Source organism: Larimichthys crocea, chromosome X, assembly GCF_000972845.2.
Source record: "Larimichthys crocea isolate SSNF chromosome X, L_crocea_2.0, whole genome shotgun sequence".
NCBI classification, from domain to species: Eukaryota; Metazoa; Chordata; class Actinopteri; family Sciaenidae; genus Larimichthys; species Larimichthys crocea.
The window spans coordinates 26982578-27003609 of record NC_040020.1 but is presented as its reverse complement, the minus strand read 5'-3'; the positions used below and the strand labels follow the sequence as shown (position 1 = coordinate 27003609).

The 21032-nt window shown below is 41.0% G+C and overlaps 1 protein-coding gene across 7 annotated transcripts in view; it reads left to right on the top strand.

Annotated features, from left to right (window-relative positions):
* Positions 1-8215: 8215 nt before the first annotated feature.
* fat1a (FAT atypical cadherin 1a) overlaps positions 8216-21032 on the top strand; it is a 71192-nt gene continuing 58375 nt past the window's right edge. For 3 of the 7 annotated variants that reach the window (XM_010729268.3, XM_010729259.3, XM_019274903.2), the window contains exons 1-2: positions 10036-10228; positions 11735-15024. In XM_010729268.3, the coding sequence (XP_010727570.3) occupies positions 11763-15024 (3262 nt within the window). In that variant the 5' untranslated portion in view covers positions 10036-10228; positions 11735-11762. Of the gene's footprint in view, positions 8580-10027; positions 10229-11734; positions 15025-21032 lie in introns of those variants that run through there. The other 4 variants (XR_002042903.2, XM_019274904.2, XM_019274902.2 and 1 more) reach the window with 3 other exon arrangements.

Genomic DNA, 21032 nt, shown 5'->3' with positions numbered 1-21032 from the left:
CATGATCACATTCACACCTACGGGCAATTTAGAATCACCAATTAACCTGCACGTCTTTGGACTGTGGGAGGAAGTTCCCAGAGAGAACCCACGCAAACACGGGAAGAACATGCAAGACCCTCCAGCAAACTGAGTAAACGTACTCCAAAGGCCACACAGCAACAAATATCAAAATGTCACCAAGTATTGTGTGTGATGTCATTCTTTGAGGAGCAGAGGGTGGAAACCAATGTATTATAAATAACCCTGAGCACTGCAAACACATTTTACCCTATTATATTGAATTGACAGTGAAGAAAGGGCTTTCATTCATAGAGCAGCTGACAAACTCCCACAGAGACAAGCGAGTTGTTCTTTCAGGGTCTTTTTTTAATTCTTTTGAAATGTTTACATACGAACGATTGATTTAGACAAAATATGACGTGATAATGACCCTCTTGCGCTGCGGTTTGGCTGTGTGTGCTTGCCTCTTGCTCATCTCCTCGCGCTGCCCTGACTCTGAGTTTGCCAGACTGCCACTAAGAAAGAATGAATCCCATCAAACATTGATGAATGCCATTCTCCACCTGCTGCTCAACTAATTTGCATCTCTGTCCTGGCACTGATTTCTAGCTCTGGGTCTTGCAGGGGGGGACTTTGACACGCAGATGCACGTCAATTAAAATCGGCATCCTAGAGCCAGTTCATTTATATAAAGCGTCGTGCATGACACACAGGCACACACAGAGGAACATATTGCCTTATTACAATGACAACACTGTTGGGGCCATCAGCACAGCCTTCTCTGAACATGCCCTGAGGGCAGATTATTTGCCACCGAAGCACTTTGCTATTTTTCCTGCTGAGAGTCTGTGAGGAGAAGACACGGAGCTCATGTCCATCACACAATGTCAGTTTCTTGCACATAATGCACCATGAGAATATATCTTTCATGTCCAATGAATGTTAGCAACAATGGAAAGCAAGAGAAAGGCATGAAACAATATTATTGACTGACAATCTGGCAACCAAATCGACAGGAAAACACATGCAACAGACTCTCTGCTAAGCCCCTCCTGCCTTAATCACTGTTGTTACACCTGTCAAGCTCTCTGTTCATGCACGTCGGCAATTTACAAAAATAACGGGCAGATTTATCACTCAAAATACTGACAGGAGGTCGACAAAAGCGATCTTGTCAATTCTAAGTGACTATAATTGTTAACCGTTCGCAACAGATTTTATCATAGTCAGCTAACTACCTGCTTATCATTAACTTAATACGTTGGTTGTCAACTCTTGCTGTGTCTCAATTCCATACTTACACTTCACGTGCTAATTTGAGTACATAAGTACATTCAAAGTGTCAGTTAAGGCAAAATGTAATGTACTGTGAGCACCCTGATGGTCAATAAGGTAAGTAGAAAAGTAGACGTAAATTCTGCAATATACAAATGTAAGTTGTACATATGTTTTATTTTTTGCAGTCAAACAATCTTCTCCCCTGCAGGTTATCACTGTGATTAACAGTTAATACCAGATAAATAGTGTCAGCTGTACTCCCTGTGTAATAACCTTGTGTCTCAAACATTCACCACACCTATAAATTATTTACTCTAGCTGTTTACATTCAGGTTTTATCCTGTACACGTGCATAACACAAATACAGTTCATATTGTATATATCATACACTGTACATTAAAACAACCTGCTTCATTAACCATATTTATTTCAGCATCCTTTGCACTCTGCACTATTGCACTATTGTCTAATTCTTATTCTGTCTACAAATGTTATTGTTGACTTGACAGCTGATAATCCAGGTAAGACAGAGAGGCATATTTAAGATTTGAATTCTCTTTAAGATTCGTTATTTCATTCTGACATAGTTATATTTGGATGCTTACCTTACAGAAAAATGTATTTGAACCTGCAACACCAAAGTTACGGTAATGAGATTTGCTATCTAACTAATGATTGAGCTATAGTGTCAACTTCCCTTAATCAGGACAGAATTGTTGAACTTGATACATCCAGAACTGGCTCACACATACTGGGTAAACCCTAATCCTAACCCTAAGTGGATGTCCAAGTCCTAAAGGGAGGTTTTTCTAACATAACCCTAAGTGAGTGATATACACCTTGGTCTTGGTTTGGGTAGTAGGCTAGTACAACAGGGAAAAAAAGGCAAAGTTTAATACATTCCTTATATATCCTTTTGTTTTGGTTTTCGGGAAGACCAAATAAAAAGACTTACGCCACTAGACGCGCCTAGTCACGGTTGCTAAGCTAGAATTTGATAGTCACTATTCAGGGAAGGATTTTAGCAAATTAGTTAATTGAGTGTGAAAGTGATTCATAGTTTTGGGTTACCTTTGGCAAAGAACTGGTGATTCACAGAGAACGAGACACCTGCAATTACACAAGTTTAATTTGTACCTGCTATGAAAAGGGATATGGTCTGAACATGGTGGCCTGTCTGTTTGCTGCAGATGTGATCACACAAAATATTGTCTGCAGGCAAGGACCCATCCTCTGCTGTGACTGCGCCAAGGACGAACACACATTATTCCAGCACTTAGTCACACAAATGTGTCTCTGTTTTGTACACAAGATGGAAAGAAACAAAGAAAAAAACAGGGAAACTTTGGTCGTTTTAGGTCCTTTTATTCACTCCCAGGAGGGATATAACATCCCCCAGATCTGAGGATTAGGAAGCAGTGCGAGGGCCTCAGGGCATTCCCTAAGCTGTCTAAATCTGAGACGCGATATGGCTCCTATTAGATAAGCAAATGTGTCTGTAAATACATAATACATGTTTGCCAGAGGACTGTGATTGGCTTGTTTTTGCACAAAGAATGCGCTTGAAAAGCAAGGCAGCGTCTTGTGGAGACCTAAATGAATACACTGTAAAGTGCTTAATAGTTTCATTTAATTTAGAATTTGCTATTTTCTGAGCAGCAGTTTGTTGACGGGGAAATGTGGGCTGGGGGAGAGTGAAAGGCGACATCATCCACAGGGGTTCAAAGCACTCCCAATCCTCCGTATCACTGTCTTAAAGCCCTGAGCTGTAAATGAACATGCAGCATTGGGTATTTGTTGTTTTGAGTGGCTTGTTGACATGTGAAACTGTCCTTGTAAAGCAGACACATTCTGACTTGGGTATCTGTTTCTTTCTGATATATACAAATTCACAACTTTTAAGGCAATGAGAAATGATGTGCTCCCAGGGTGGGAGATGAGTAATGTGTGTGTTAACATAAAGTGGAGCGCCGCTTCATTTAAATGTGCAACAACAAGAAGATGGAGGTTTCTCTACAAACACGAGCCTCCATTACAAGGCTTTACTAATCCATCCATGCAAATCCATGTCCAAAATGCGCCTTTTGTGTATAATCCCGACACAATTTATGTGGGATTAGGATTTAGCAAGAGAAAAAAAAATGACTGGTGGAATATAGTACATCAAAAAATATCAGTCCGTGTTGTGTTTAATTTGTTTTTTTTTCTATCCCAAACCGCCTTTACATATTACATCACATCAAAGAGCCAGCCTCTCAAGAGAGAAAGATGAAGGAGGTGTGCTTCAGAAAAAAGTAGACCCAAATTTGACAAACGCTGATTATGTGGGACAATAATATACAGTATAGACTGCAGAACCAGAGAGCTAGTCTGCATGTTAGAGCAGATTAAATGACTTTATCCTCAGTCATAACAATTTATTCTACTTTAGCTTGCACTTGCACAGAGAAACTGCACTGCATATGTTAAGCTGTCATGGTATGTTCAGCATACACTCTTCAAAGACATTATCTTCCCAAGCCACCTACTGTACCAACCAGTCAATCATCACTCCGGAGTCTCCGGAGAGGGGGAAGAGTGATTCAACAAGAAGAGAGAAATCTAATATGTTTTAATGCATCTGAGCTTCACGTGACTATTACAATACGTTTCTGATAAGCTTAAAGGAACACTTCCACATTTTGGGAAATATTCAAGGATTCAAGGATTCAAGGAGTTTTTATTGTCATAACAACACATGTAAACATGGGATGAAACGAAAATTGGTTTCCCCTGGTCCCGGAGCAGCCCAATATCAAATATAATATATATTATTCTATATATATATATATAATATATCATATATATATATATCTATATATATAATATAAAATATAAAAAGTAAAGGCAAATTTAAATTAAAAAATATTAATTTAATTTAATTTAATTAATTTAAAAATATGATACGAGTCGAGAGTTAGATGCGATACACTCTCATGTTTGTCTGTATGAAACTATCCCCAGCTTGTTCCGACCTTGCTCTGCTTAGCAGCACCTCTAAACCTCACTAATGAACACAGATTGTTGTATTTGCAGGTATATTATTGAACGATTATACAAACAAGGTATAATCCTATAATTTCCCCCCCTGTTTCCAATCAATATGCAAGCTAAGCCAACCAGCTGCTGATTCCAGCTACTGTACGTATTTAACCTGTATTTGTATGCGAGGTATCAGTCTTCTCATCTAGCCCGCACTTTGTTTGAATTCAGAGATTCAGAACAGTTGCTTTGCCAAGAGTTGAATAAGAAGACAGAATCCACCTGCCAGCATCTCTAATGGTTAAACAGACAACATTAGTAATCTTCAGAGGTGATGATTGATAGATTTTGTCTTCCTTTGGACAGAGTTAGGCTTGCTGTTTCCCTGTTTCCAGCCTTTATAAGCTAAGATAACTGGCTATAGCTTCATATTTAACAAATAGTAATGACAGCGGGATCAATATTCTCATGAAACGCTCAACAAAGAAGTGAATTTCCCAAAATGTTTAAGTATTCCTCTAAATATTGCTGTATTTTAACAGTTTTATACTGTTTTTTTAGAACAGAAAAGTCCTGTTCTCAGGGCTAATAAGGTGAACAGTCTGTTTGAAATACATTTTGGATGTCCTACTGTGCTCCACCTGAGGACGTCTCCAGGGACGGCCATCTTATTTGGATGATGAACCAGTGAATAACAAAGAGCCCTGAAATGTAACCCACGTCTGAGTCAAACGCAGAGTTTATAAACAGGAAAAAAAAAACGGGGTTATTGATTTCCCTGAGGGCACGGTACAGGTTTTCATGATGGTCTTGCATGCAGAGAGAAGTGCACTAATCTATTTCACACATTTTATTTTTCACTTGCACGCTCTCTTAAAGTAACAACGCCAAATAAATAATGCAGTCATGTTAACTCTCCAAACAGGTCGCTCCAGATATAGCATAGTGTATTCTTTTGTCTTTTTTTTTTTTTTAGGTAATTACGGAAGCTTCTACAACCAAGGGGCTTTGCTAAGATAATCTCCTGCTTTGCTCGAGGCAGCAGACTTTATTTTTTCAGAGCACAGCAGTTTGTCTCCAGCTGCAGGGGAAATGTCAATTGTTTATTATTATTTCCCGCACAATTCTTTCATTATTTCCCCCCAAAGATGTAGGCATATTGTGTGACAAAATAATGCTTATGCCCAAAATATTACTTCTTTGGGTTGTAGTTCATTTTGTGATGCATTGTATTGAATGTATTCTCTTCTCTAACAGTGGCACAAGCTCCGAGAGGGTCAGTGTCTTTACTTTAGGACACCACAGCAGGGTGGATATTAAATTATTCTAATCTTTCTTACAGTTAAGCTCTGCCTCGGGATTCAGATTCTACACAGATTGGATGGTGGGAGAAACAGATACCTGGGTGCTCTATAGCTGCAGGCACACTACAAATCATCTGTATCTTTTCCTGATCTCTATCCAGTTTCAAGTTGCAGGGAGAACCTTCAGCTTAAGACATTAGTCACGGGGAAGGGAGAAGTAACTCACTCAGCACGCCGGTCCTTGCCCCTTCCCAACATCTCTCAACAACATGAGGACAATCTGTAGCGGATTAGTATGATTTTAAGAGGAAATTGAGCCTGCAGTGTTACATGAGAGAAAATATGCAGCATACTACAGACTCTGTCATAATGAGGCACTCACACTGACTGACTTTCACACCAACATGGCACATGATGCAGAAACATAACTGATGTGTCAGTCATCAGTCATCAAGTATTTACTCAAGTACTGTACTCCGGTAATATTTTGAGCTACTTTACTTAAGTCTTATCACAGTGCTTTCGATTTCTGCTTCATTAAATTACAAAGCAATACGAAACATATGAAACGCTTATAAAAAAAACGTTTTGTTATTAATTAAACTACCTGACCGTTTATATATACACAGGTACAGCTACAATAATTTATTCACAACTGAAATGAATTATTAATAATCCATTAATGAATTAGTCAACTGACAGAAAATGTATTGAATGCAGTTCAGTTTTATTCTCTTATTAGCTCATCTCAGGGGGGCAGCGTTTAACTCAGTCAGAGTACGTAACCCATGTACAAAGGCTCAGTCCTCGCTGCAGCGGCCCAGGGCTCCATTCTGATCTGTGGCCCCCTGCTGCATGTCACTTCCGTCTCTCATTCCCTGCCTTCCTGTCACGCTTCACGTGACATTACCAAGGAAATACGTACTTTTAAATGACAACTATTATGATTACTGTATTATTTTGAGGTTTGTTTTGGTTGGACAACCACTGACACTATATTCTGAAGGTGTCACTTGAGCTCTGGGTAATTTATGAATGAATTTTTACAAGCTGGTCAATTACTGGAAAAAATTATCAGCAGATGAATCCATGATGAAAATCTCAGTCCTACACAAAATGGGTAAAAAAAATGGCTCCAACTCAACTAACAGTAAAATTCCACTTTTACATAATAGATGAGTAATAATAATCTATAAGAGTCACAGTTGAATGTTTTACGTTGTCCATTATACTTATTAAGTTTTTAATGCAGAACTTTACCTTGTACTTGAGTATTTTTACAGTTTTAGGGCTACTTTTACTAAAGTAAAGGATCTGCATACTTCCTCCACCACTGCCAGAGTTGATTTAACTTGTTATTAGGCTGGAGATGTTCCCCAATGCAAACACTATACATCCATAAGGTCTATACAGCACAAGGACCTGACCCCCAGCAGCCAGGACTGCAAACACTTGGTGAGATCAAAGCAGTGGAACCAGCCCTCGGCATCACCTGACCTGAATTCAATTAAAGCTTTACAGGGAGATCAGAGGGGAGGCTAAGAGAGGAGGGGGGGAGAGAGAGAAAGCTGTTTCAGATACCTAACATTGTCTAGAACAAAACTGGGAACGGGATAGAGGAGAGACCAAGAGAGGAGAGAGATGAAACATTACACACTTGCTCTCTGACACACAAGCTCAATCTTTCCCTCCCTCCTTTCTCTCTCACACTCACACACACACACACACACGCACGCACACACACCAAACCCATAGGTCTCATTCGTTTACTCAGCCTGTGGGCAAATGTGACTTTAATGAGCCAGTGCTGAATGGACATTAGGCAGAGATTCTCACGCTGGACCGCCGGCTCAAACAGCCCCTCTCTCTGCTCTGGCATTTTTTGGCAGCCACTTCACAGCACGGTGTCGAGTTTAGCTGTTAACCACATGTTCAAGGAGCTGAATGAAGACATTTGCCTCTCTGATGCTCAAGTGCATTCACAGAAAGGACACGGCTGGCTTTGCGAGAGACTCTGCGCATATAAACGTAGTGATGTGAGAAAGTGTAAGAAAAGAAAAATGTAAATACTGTGATGTGATTCAGATTTTGGAGAGAATAAACACAACTAAGCTGCAGACAGCACACTGAGCTGTGCATGCATGGCATGAGGGAGGAATCCATGACGTCAGAGCCATGTCTCAAGCTGAAGGTGTCAGATCCTGGATGCCTTCAAGGAGATCTGATATGCTCAAACTTTCAATCTTTGTGGGTTTTCAAATGACTTTGAAGTGTTTATAGTAAATAAATGATATAAAAATCGATCCTTGAAGGAAACATGTGCTGCATGGCTGTTTTTCTTGAAATAAATGTCTCAAATTAGACCATCAGTGTGCATCAGACTTACAATTCACAGCTGAATTCATTCAAAATAATGAGAATAAGTAGAAAGCCAAAACAAAAACACATGGGCTAATAATCTAAGACATCACTTTCTCCTTCAGTTGTTGATGTGACTTTCTTTCTCTCCGCCCCTCTCTCTGTAGCTCTGTCACTTTTCCGACTGGGACTAATGCAAGCAAGAAAAACAACGACTTAGCTATTTCTTCATTCATTCATTTATTTATTTATTTTTTTGTCTTCTTGTGCGCTCCTATCAGGGTTGCGATATTTCCGATATCACCTGAAGGCAGCAACACTATGCAACTCCACCTGAGCCGTTGTGGAGGAGAGGAGCGAGGCAAACCATAGCCTACAGCTCTACTGTATCGAGCCACCAAGTGTGATGACTCTTTGAGCGGATCGGAACAGCGGGCTCTTAAAGACTGCGAGGAACTGGAGAGGAGGAAGGTGACGGATTCCCTCACAACAGAAGCCTTGCCTCGTCTGAGGGATGCTTGCAAATATATATATATATACATATTTACCAAAAACTGCCAGGATTTATGTGAAGTGAAGTTTGGAGCGGCAGCCGGCGCGCATCCAGCTGGTCTGGTGAGTAGCTTTAAGTAAAATTAGAAGCGTCGGGCTCACGGTTTTGATTCTAAAAATGACTCTTTAAAACTTTGTGTGCAACTCGAAAACATCTTGGAGAGAAACGTTGGAAGAAGAAAAAAAAAAGCGAGTGTTTCTGCCTGTGCCAAACAACCAAAACGCACAAATACGCACGGCTTAGCGCGCACACGCGTGCATAGACAACGAGCAGTACAAGTTGACAAGTTGTCAAGCCTGCATGCAGCACAGGCTTTTTCTGCAGGCGCACCAGCTGTATCGCTGCAGTCCGGGCAAGAGCAGTGAGACAGCGCCATCAATCGCATAGCAGCCACACTCCTGAGTTCCTGTAGAGGGAATGCGGTGCAGCTTTTTGGTCTGAGAAGCAGTCGGCATGGCTGTGTGAGGAGTGGGGGGTTGATGGGATCAGCGCCTTCATGGCGAGTGTACCTCCACCATCAGTCACCCTGCTCTAATGCCAAAACACACACCCTAGGACGCACTGCTAGGCACTATATTTCCAGCCTAAAGCCAAGCTATTGAAAAACAATTACATTAGAAAGAATAATGAGAAAGTAGTAGAAGAAGATAATCTCCAGAATTAATGTTAAAACACACAAAATGCAGCAACACGGGCGAGGAACTTTGCGTTTTCAAATATTATTAGCCTATTTATCATCATCAGGGATGCGCTGAACTGGGATTTCATTCGCCAAATGAAAGTTTATCCACCTTTTTTTTTTTTTTTTTTAAAGCTGACAACAAAATTATGATGTGAATGAATCCATGGGTAATTTTTCAACACAGGGAGAATAAATTATTATCTCATTGAAACTATATTTATAGTGTTTGCTTACCAACAGCCTGAGGTCATACTGAACATATTTTCCCCTGGTTAGTACCATTTGGGCAGGATGAGAGTATCTCACGTGCTTTGATCTAACCTTAAGATGACTTTATGCAATTTTTTTTTGTATTTATAACCAATCAAATGGAACTATAATTAATGCATGAAGGGGGAAATTTGCCCTACATCCTAATGCGCACAGATAACCAGAAATGAACAATTTAAGCAGAATAAAACACCTAACATGTTGGTGGTATAACCACAATCAACATGACACATTAAAATTTTAGTAGGGAATAATTCTGTTAAAGAAAAAGGTTACCTTTGGGGCTCTAGGTGAAATGGTGGCTATGAGATTTAAGATGAATGTGACTTAATTGAGCACAGCCTTTTGGCTCTTTTAAAAAAATAATATTTTATATATGAATGTAGAATGCGGACACAGTAAATCAAAGCAAACTCTTTGGGTACTGGGTTCAGGTTCAGAGCAGGAAAGGTGTTTTTTTTATTTTTTTTTATTTATCCTGCTGCCAGCCGGTAAAGTAGATCCGGACGTGCGCAGCGCGGAGAGATACCGGGCAGCTCCAGTGTGGGAGAGCGAGAGAGGGAGAGAGAGAGAGAGGGAGGCAGTGAGTGAAGGAGGGGGGAGAAAGAGAGAGAGAGGCTGCCTGCTGCCTGGTGGTGCTGGTGGTGGTAGATGGAGTAACGGAGAGAGGAGACAGAGTCCACGTATTACCATGCCGAGATTTGGACTACATAAACTACATGCAAAACCTCCAAATATACGAGACGAATAAGAGAAGAGGTATGTGAGCGGCTGCTTTTGTTGTTGTTGTTGTTTTGTTTTGAAGTCGTCGACGGTTGAGCTCTTTGTGAACGATTCAAAAAAAGTTGAGATAGGTTAGGTCCGTGCTATTGTGAGCTTGTGAAAGAAACCAGCCGCCGCTGCTGCTGCTGCTGCTTTCTCTTACCCTAAGTTTAACAAAACTATAGTTTTTAAGTCTCCGTGTTTGTTACTCGTTCTGCTTTTAGTTTACACGTTGTTTCGTGTTGCAGGAGTGCGTGTCGTTGTCTTTCCAAGCTTTTTTTTTTCTTCGGCTGAAGTGAATGGCTTTGAGTTGGGGGATGGGGTTAGAAATGAAACAGTCTGGGAAGCTCCTGACTTTTTTTTTTTTTTCAAACTGTGTAATATTTTCTTCTTATGAAAGCACCGGTCAGCTGCTGCACATATGCAGAGTTTGTCTAATGCTAAATGTGTTTTTTGTTGTCTCATTAAAAAAAAAAAAGAACTACAAGTTTTAGTTGTACTTTGATTTTTTTTTTTTTTTTTTTACAATGGTCGCCCACAAGCAGATGGTCCTTTTGTACCTGCTGGGAATCTGATTTAAGGTGACTTCAGCTTGACTCTTGTCACTTATTAACCCCACGTAAAGCATTAATAACTAAACCCAGACCGGGGTAATTTTGACCACGCCAAAAGTAAATAATCTTTGTTTTATGATGAGCACTCCCTTCGCAGACATAGCAACGTCTTGGGTTTTTTATTTTTTTATTTGTCTTTGTACGGACTCCCACGCAGCCCGAGATGTTGTAAAGCTGGCTGTAAACGAATGAATCTGCAATTTGAAAGCAGTCACAGAGTCATCTCCTCGGTGGGTTTAACAGCTTGATGAGATAGAAAGGAGCTGATTTGTGTACCTGCTTATATTACAAGCAGAAAAGTCCTGCATCCTTTGCAAGTTATTCTGTTACATAGTTGTAGCCGCTTGTTTAAATTAGATTTTTTTTAAATGGGTGGGTGAGCAGAAATCAAATTGCACTGCATGGTTTGCTGTATTAAATGTGCACTTTTTTTGCACCAGTAAGGAAATTAAAAATGTACATGTTTTCATATTGCCGCTTCCTCCTCTCTCTGAGCTCATTAGGCTGATGCTGTGGCTAAATGAATGAGGCTCCTCTGTTATAAAGAGAGTTGGCATCTGGCATTGTGCAGACATTGGAGCAGTGGAGGCTTAGATCTCATCACCTGACTGACTGCTCTGCTATATCTTATTTCCACATGGAACCTATTTAGCCATTTATCAGCCCAGGCATCACTTGTCATGACATTTACAGGCGTCTGGAAAGTGCACAGACAGTGAAGAAAGGAGTATGGTTTTACGCTCTTTCCATGGGGGATGATAGTGTAAAAAAAAGATGTTTTCTTGCGGTTATATGCTATTTTTATTGTATTAATTGTAATTGCAGTTATTTTATGTATCTGCATGATTAAATGTTCTAATACTAATGAAGACATTTTGTTTGTTTCCAGGTGGTTCTGTGAAGATCACGGTACGATAATGGGGAAGCACTTGGTTTCACTGCTCGTGCTGCTCCTGCAGCTCCTCTGTGGCTGCGCAGGGAACCAAAGGACGGGGAGGGCCGCCTCCATGCAATTCACCCACCCAGTTTACAATGCCACCATATATGAGAACTCTGCTGCTAAGACTTACTTAGAGAGTCACACCAAGATGGGGATCCATATTTCAGATCCAGCCTGGGAGATACGGTACAAAATCATCTCTGGAGACAATGAGAACTTGTTCAAAGCAGAGGACTACCTGCTGGGAGATTTCAGTTTTTTGCGAATAAGGACCAAAGGAGGCAGCACTGCCATTCTGAACCGGGAGGTTAAAGACCACTACGTGCTGACTGTTAAAGCTTCAGAGAGGAGCACTAATGTGGAATGTCGCACCAGAGTTAAGGTGCAGGTACTGGACACCAATGATCTGAGGCCTCTCTTCTCCCCAACATCCTATAGCATCTCTCTACCTGAGAACACGGCCATACGCACCAGCGTGGCCAAGGTCACGGCCACGGATGCAGATATCGGTACGAATGGCGAATACTACTACAGTTTCAGAGAGTGGACGGACATGTTTGCAGTTCATCCAACAAGTGGTGTGGTGACGCTGACTGGCAAACTTGACTTCTCTGAGACGAAGCTGTACGAACTGGAGATCCTCGCGGTGGATAGAGGGATGAAGCTTTACGGCAGCAGCGGCTTCAGTAGCATGGCCAAGCTCACAGTGAGAGTGGAGCAGGCCAATGAGCATGCACCTGTAATCACTGCTGTAACATTGGCGCCCTCAGATGCAGACCATGACCCCACTTATGCTATCGTGACGGTGGAAGACGGCGACCACGGACCAAATGGAGAGATAGCATCATTGAGCATTGTGGCTGGTGATCCTCTTCAGCAGTTCAAAGCTGTGAGAACCAGCCCTGGGAGCAAGGAGTATAAAATCAAAGCAGTCAAAGATGTGGACTGGGATAGTCAGCCTTTTGGATATAACCTCACTTTACAGGCAAAGGACAAAGGAAGCCCCCCTCAATTTTCATCTGTTAAACTGGTACATGTCACTTCAGCACAGTTCAAAGTGGGCCCTCCTATATTTGAAAAGGCCATTTACAGAGTCAATCTGAGTGAATTTGCCCCTCTTCATACACCTGTCACTATGGTAACAGCTGTGCCAAAGTATCCACAGCTAAAATATGCTTTTAGACACAAATCTGACAAGAACAGATTTACTATAAATCCAGATACTGGCTTAATCAGCACTGCCGGACCAATCAATGCTGATTTCACTCCCCGTTTTGAGCTAGACGTCATCACCACTGACAAAAAAGCAGCAACAAAAGTGCTCATTGACGTTATTGATGTGAATAACAATGCACCTGAGTTCCAGCAGACATCTTACAAGGCTACTGTTGATGAAAATGTACCCACAGGGACCAGCGTGGTAACGGTTAAAGCCACAGATCTCGACAAAGGCGAGAATGGTTACGTGACCTACAGCATTACCAATCTGAGCCCTCAGCCATTTGTCATCGACTACTTCTCGGGTGTCATCAGTACCTCTGAGGTCCTAGATTATGAGCTCATGCCAAGGATTTACAGTCTCAAAGTCAGGGCATCAGATTGGGGGTCCCCTTTCCGGAGGGAGGTGGAGGCATCAGTCACCATAACATTAAATAACCTGAATGACAATAAGCCTCTGTTTGAAAATGTAGACTGTGAAGTGACTGTGCCGAGAGATCACGGTGTGGGAGAGCAGATAACAACAGTGTCTGCCATAGACGCTGATGAACTGCAGCTAGTACGGTACAATATTAAAGCTGGGAATGATCTTGATCTGTTTGAACTGAACCCAAACTCTGGCGTGCTTTCTCTGAAGCACACACTGAGTGAGGGAGAGGCAGCTAAAGTGTCCCTTCATAGTTTACAAATCATTGCGACGGATGGCGAACACGAGACTCGGCCAATGATCATGAACATAACTGTCATCACGGCACGCAAGCCTGTCCAGTTAAAATGTGTTGAAACTGGCGTCGCTACCATGTTGGCTGAAAAGCTTCTTCAAGGCAGCAAAATCCACACGCAGACTGAGCCAGATGACAACTTAATGGACATTCACTCAGTCAACCGGTACGCTCCCCAGTTTGCAGAATCTTTTCCCAGTGTTATTGAAGTCAAAGAGGACCTCCCTGTTGGCGCCCGGATTGTCCATTTAAGTGCCACGGACTCAGATAGCGGCTTCAATGGGAAACTTGTGTACGTTATTTCCGGAGGAGACACAGAAAGTCGCTTTATAGTAGATATGGAGACAGGTTGGCTTTTGGTTTATTCTCCTCTTGACAGAGAAACAACAGACTATTACACCCTCAACATCACAGTTTATGATCTTGGCATACCGCAGAAATCCTCATCCCGTCTTTTGGGTGTTAAGATCCTAGACGCCAATGACAATAGCCCGCAGTTTTTGCAAGATTCGTATTCAGTTGAAATAAGTGAGAGCACACCGGTTGGGACGGAAATTATCCAAGTGGATTCAACAGACAAGGACCAAGGAGATCATGGAGTCGTGAAGTATTCAATTTTGGGAGGCACAAATCATTTCACGATCAATGAGGAGACCGGTGTGGTGACTGTGACCAAACCATTGGACCGCGAACTCCATCCAGTTTATATGTTGAAGATCGCCGCACGTGACCAGGCCGTGAGCGAGCCTCAGTTAGTGTCTACAGTACCACTTAAAATCACCTTGGAAGATGTGAATGATAATCCACCTAAATTTGTCCCCCCTAACTATCGCGTGAAGGTGAGGGAAGACCTTCCTGTCGGTACTGTAATCATGTGGCTGGAGGCTCATGATGCTGACATTGGACCTTCCAGTCAAGTACGGTACAGCCTTATTGATAACGGAGACGGGAATTTTGAAGTCGACAAACTCAGCGGAGCTCTGCGAATCGTGCAAAATCTAGATTACGAGACCAAACAGGTGTACAATCTGACGGCGAAAGCTAAAGACAAAGGGAAACCCATGTCCTTGTCGTCGACCTGTTTCATTGAGGTGGATGTGGTGGACGTGAATGAGAATCTATACAGGCCTTTTTTCCGATCGTTTGTGGAAAAGGGATTTATAAAAGAGGATGCACTTGTTGGGACTTCTGTGATGACTGTAACAGCTGAAGATGAAGACAAAGGACGAGATGGAGAGATTCGATACTCCATTCGAGATGGATCCGGCCTGGGGGTTTTCACCATTGATGAGGAAACTGGTGAGTCTCTTTTCTCTGTGCCACTATAGAGCAATGTGCAGCTTGTGTTAATTTGCATCAGAGTGCATCAGCTTGAAATAATTTGTATAAGGAAAGTTTAATGCAGCTTAAGTTTCTTCCGTCATGATGTCACTGTGTGGAACAATCAGGTAAAGGGAGATGGGAAAGGTTCCTGATTCCAGGCATTTTTCTTCTTTGGGAGAGCTGACGGCAGGAACAGATGGACCAGCTGTCTCTTAGACCTGTGTGGACATTCCTGAGTAGTTACTGCAGTACAAAGAAGTTTCTATAGTGGTTTCACCTCCTCTTTCTTCAGTCATGCTCTTGCTGTAAAAATACTCTTTTTAACATTTTTTTGAACGGCACTGTACTGAAGTCAGATTTGTGTGCTTATTATCTTTGAAGAAAATATGTTAATACTTACTCAGCTGCCCAGAATGAATTTAACAGCTGACTCAAATTAGCTCAAAATAAGCAGTCTAGAATTCCAGGAGTTCCTGCCCAAAAACCTAGCAGTCACCTGATTTGGCTGTTCTGGATTTGGCTGGCTGCCTCTCCTTTTTTAAAACTTGGTACCCCCATTCTCGAGTGGCCTAATGCAACTTTCTTTCCCTATTTGAAATTTAATTTCTCTCTGAATTCTACATATTTTATGTCTAAATGAGGCAGCGAAACTTAATGCATAATACATATATTTCTGTCGGTACGTGTAACCTCGGAGATTCACATCTACATAAGAAAGCTGGTGGAAAATGCTGTTTATTAGTGTACTGCTTTCACTGTTGTAAAAGTGGTTTATATATTTAGTTTAATGTTTATTACAAATCAAATATGTGAATTATTCAATAAGGTGACAGAAAGTCTCTCCTCAGTGAACCTGTTGGGAAATACATTCTTTGGCTTGGTAAATTTAGCATGAGGTGATGAGCCTTTATGAAGGATCTGTCCTCCAGGGCTGTGTGACAACTGTGGTGTGTTTGTGATTGTTTCTGGGGTAGTGTGGTGGGATATTTGATTTGTAATATGATTTTGTTTTATGAACAGAGTTGCGGTGATTTTTATAGCTTGAACTAGTGACCGTTTGCTATTGTGCAAGAATTACAAGCAATGTTCTATGTTGTTTAAGTTATTTATGTACTAAACTGACTGTAATGGCATAGTGTAGATTTAAGATGAACTGCAGCATGATAGTGTCTTGATATGCCACATGCAGGATAGTGACTAGCCCATTTCCAACTCAAAATCCGGTGTAGGGTACAGACTCAGGGAACCAAGTCTGATCTTCTACTTAATCCCAGAGGCCTATATTAAGTAATTATCAAGAGGTGCAATGATAGGATTGTCCTGGGTTGGGTCCTGTTATTATGGATTACATCTGAGGTCAGTAGACAACTAAATACAGCCAAGGTGGTAATGCCCCTCCTATGATTTCACTAGATGAAGGGTGCGGTCTTTAAGAGTACCATATGCATTTAGAATATTTTGCTTCTAAAAGGAAATATAAGCACTGGTGCACACCCCGCTATATACTCAGTGCTGCAGCTGCATGTTGTGAATCTTAACCAGAATCTTTAAAATTAGAAAACAAATGAAAAAGTGGTGTGAGGAAATATGCCAGGAGCCACACACCTTCAGTTATGGAAATTGTGGGAAGTAGTAAGGGAAGACCGCTCAAGTCTTTTCGTGTTTAACTTGACGCTTGTAACTGTAAACCCGTGCAGTTGTGTTTGTTAAGAGCACATCAGTCTATGGCATGGTTTTATCTGTGTTGTAGTGTATTCCTCCTACAGTGACATCCATAACAACCACTAACAACCAAATACTACTTTGTGGGTAACATAGTGTTGCTGTGGAAAGCATCAGGCTCGCTGGTGGTTGTAAGAAGACAGTGAGTGATTCTCATTGAGTAGGTGTATCTAACAAATCTGAACAAATGTTGTATTTTGTAACAGGCAAAAAGGCCATGCTTGCTGCCCACTTGACTAAAAGTTCCCAAAGCACACAAGAAACAAGCAAGTTACTTGTTTGTAAGAAATAGCAATTATGTTAAAAGGGCTGTCTGTGATTTCAGTTTATTGAATGCAACCCCGCTCTCATTTACACCAATTTTGAGCAAAACTCTTGTACGCAAGCCACATCTTCCTCTCCAGATATGGTTCCTTTACTGACAGACTGCTCAGGGAGTCCATGGCAACTGTTTGCCCAGACATTCTCCGTGTTATTAAAAGCTCTGTGGTTACTGGCTCTGTGCCATCTTAATTTACTCTTATCAAGACTCTTTATTTTCTGGGCCCCCTTCTCCTGCCATAGACCAAATGTACCATTCCTGGCTTTAATCGGAAAAAAATGCTAAAAGTCAAGTGATTTTTGACTGATAAGGAACTAAAAGACCTGGAACGACAAAACTGAACTTTGATATACTAAAAGCTTTCCAAGTTTTAACATATTAATCAACTCAGAGATTCATCAGAAACAGAGTGGGCTGGATATTCTGCTGTTTAATACTCTATACCTTCATCTCATAGCTTATGAGAGTTCCTTCACCAGCCACCACTGTGGTTTGTTTCTCCACCATTTTGTGCTGGGAAGGAAGCATGCTCTGTACTTGTGAGGGCTTGTAGGCCATAAGTGGCTGGCTACAGCTTTACATGTTGGGGCCATAGAGGTCAACCAATATGGATTTTCAAGGGGTCATGCCAATTCTCTGTGCCAAGTAGCAGATGTAGTGGCAGACCCTTTTTAAAAAACATTTCCTTTTCAAAAATGTTTTTCAGCTGGTGCTCTAAAACCATGGCATTTTTAAAAGATGCTAGCACTCACACTGAACACACTCCCTCAGCTGACAGTGTGGCTGTAGAGCAGCCCATGTATGTGGGTCAGGAGTGAGGAAGGATTATAACTCCTCGTGCAATATAGCCAAAGAAGTAAGGTCAGCTAAATGCTGAACCCATTTGATGTCATTTTCAAATTGTTAGTCCAAACAAATGAGCAATAAAACGATCCTTATCTGGCCAAACCCAAGCATGTCTCCACACATTCATTCTGACACACCTTACAGGCAACAGCTGCTGGATATAAAGACATAAAAGTTTATTTTTTCTGAGTGAATGAGTAACTGTCTATTCATTTCCTATCGTCTGGGATGATTAAAGAAGATTGTGCAAATCAGGAAGCTAAGCCGCAATTGATCACAAGCTCAGGTAGACTGACAGAAGGTCTTTTTCAGCACTCTGGTATGACTTCATCTTACGCTGCAGGATGGGAGTCATTTTCAGTGAAAAATGCCTTGAGGGTTTGAATGGAAGGATTTAGGACATTGACCTGTGTCTCTCTAGTCAAGAATCTGCAGTCAAGAGTGTTTGCAGCCAAACACTGCTACTAAATTAGCCCCAGGACAGTAAAAAACAATGTGTTGAAGAGGCAGGGAGGGATGATGGGCTGTGCTTAAATGAAAATAAAGGAAGAGTAAAGGTAGACTGCTTTTAAACCCAGTTTATCTTTATCTATATTATTCTACCACACTACTGCAGATATTGATTTTCATCACATACATACATTTGTGTCTGTTAGATATGCAGATGCCCAGATGGATCAGTGTGTCTTAGATCAATTGAGATCAATATGCCCAATCCATGAGTGATTATCAACTAGTGGAGATTACAGGACAATTAGTTTGTGCTTCGCCACTTGAAAGTGAATGCCATATTGCAGTGGAGGTGGTAATATGGAACTAGGCAAAACCTGCTTTGAAAATGCGCTGAAAGCGAGTCGTGTGAAAATCATCCAGTATACAAGGTGACCAGAGCGGTAGAGTGCGTTCAGTTTAGATGAGACGCAGATGCTGATTGTATAATGTATGCAATGCCCTTTCTTGTTGGATAATATATGCATTGCCCTTTCACTTGAAGCTGTTTGCAGCCTGTGCTGTAAATGCATCCCTTTTTGAAAGCAAATGAAACAGTTTGATGCATAATGACAAAGTCCTGTTCGTGTGTTTTCCATTTTCACCAAAAAAAAAAAAAACTCTTGTTAGTGTTTCACTTCGTTTTCCACTGTCCTCTTGTTAAAGTAAACAGATTCTTGACAATAATGAAAAGACGTATGGTGTATTTGTTTGCGGTCTGTGTTTTGACATCAAGTATAGTTTGCTTAAAGTGAAAACTGTTCCCCTCTGTCCCCAATTTTCCATTCACTGCCTATATGTTTGAGATAAAAGTGGGATTGCAAAGTGGCACATGATTCCAAATAGTCTTTGCTTGAGTGCTGTTACTGTAGAGACGGGACCAGGAATGTGCAGCGGGACAAAGTTGATTGTAGGTTGCTAAATGAAAAACACACTTTCCCTAGTTAAAAGTATGTTGTTTTCTCAGTCCATTAAATCTTTTTAAAGAAACTTAAGGCTGTCTTGTGCAGAGGTTGTGTTTCATTGTGTGTTAATTGCTGTCATGCTAAGAATTAGATTTATACATTTTATTCCTGTAAGTGTAGTGTAGATGGAGTTTTTTTTTCTTTTAAACCTGCAGAGTTAAAGTCTTTCAGGGAATATTCAGAAGTCCGTAATGATGTTATGTACATTTGCTTATCCAATGCTCAAATCTGGCTTCAATAAACATAAAGCGACTGATACAAAACACAACCACTGCCCTAAACGCCAGTTTATAGCATTAAGTAGTAACAGAAATTATGTTTTGAAAACTTTATCATTTTCCCTATAGACACATCTGAGCAACTTCACCAGGAGCTCTCTCCATTAAATTATGGCAGCGATATAAGAGATACTGCTATGCTTTTATGCTTTTTATTCAGAATTTAGTGACTGTTTCAGGCATTTATAGTCAATTCCATGCTGTCTGATACTTGACAAGTGACAGCCCTGACCACAAACACACTGAAATGCAATGAAGTGAATGTAGCAAAAACATTTGCCTGTCTGTCAACTGATAATTGTTGTGGCCATGTTGGCAGTTACCAAAATCTATCAATTTAAGCCATCACATACATTTTTATTGATTAATTCTGTCCTATTTTTACCACTTTTTAAGGGCCTTTTTGCTTTTATTTCAAGATACACAGTAAAGAAGTAATAGGAGAGAGAGAGAGAAAGACAGAGAGCGAGAGAGGGCAAATGACATTCAGCAAAGGTCCCCAGCCAAAAATCTAATTGGGGACTGCAGAGTATATGGTACACGTCTTACCAAGCAAGCCACCACAGCACTCCCATGAGACCAGTGTCAGTAGGCGTACATTCATTCATGCCAAACAAGGACAGTGCAGACATATTTAGAAGTCTAGGGGTTGGAAACAACAACATAACCGCCTTTACAATAAGTTAAATCAAAAGGGAAATGTACTCATTTACTTACACTTAGATGAGAAGATCAATACGCATCTAAAGCTCACTAATTAACACACTTGTTTAATATGTAGAAAAAAAGTGTAAAAACGCCAAGACTTGTTTGTTACCTGTGAGGTGTAGACTCAAGTTATATAACGTATTAATTAGTGAGCTTGAGAAGTGCTGGAAATGGATTTTGTGGATGTTTTCCTATGTTTCCAGCCTTTATGCTAAGCTGACCTAACATGAAATTGGTATCTATCTTCAAGATTACGTGTATTTCCCAAACTATTTCTGTGTTGGTTGATAAAACTGTGACTGTAAGAGGTATCGATCTGCAGTGCTACAATGTTTGGCTTGGCTTCATGGATGGGGAGCCTTCAGGTCGCTAGAGTGTTACCTGGGGAGATGGCATGAATCTCATATTATGCTCTCTTGGGGGAATTGTTTACTGTCAGCTGAAAGTCAACATGCTCCTTTGGCTAGCCGGGGTTTCAAGATACAATGAGAATACACAGAGAGCTACAGTGTTGGAAGGTAGAAACATATTCAGAGGGGTGGGGTTACAGAAATGAATGAAGACAGACCCTGTGTTTCCTTCATTGTTATCAGAGGCACAAGCGTAGAGCTCTTCAGGGCTAGGAGGTATAGTAACTGCTCCTAAATAATACTG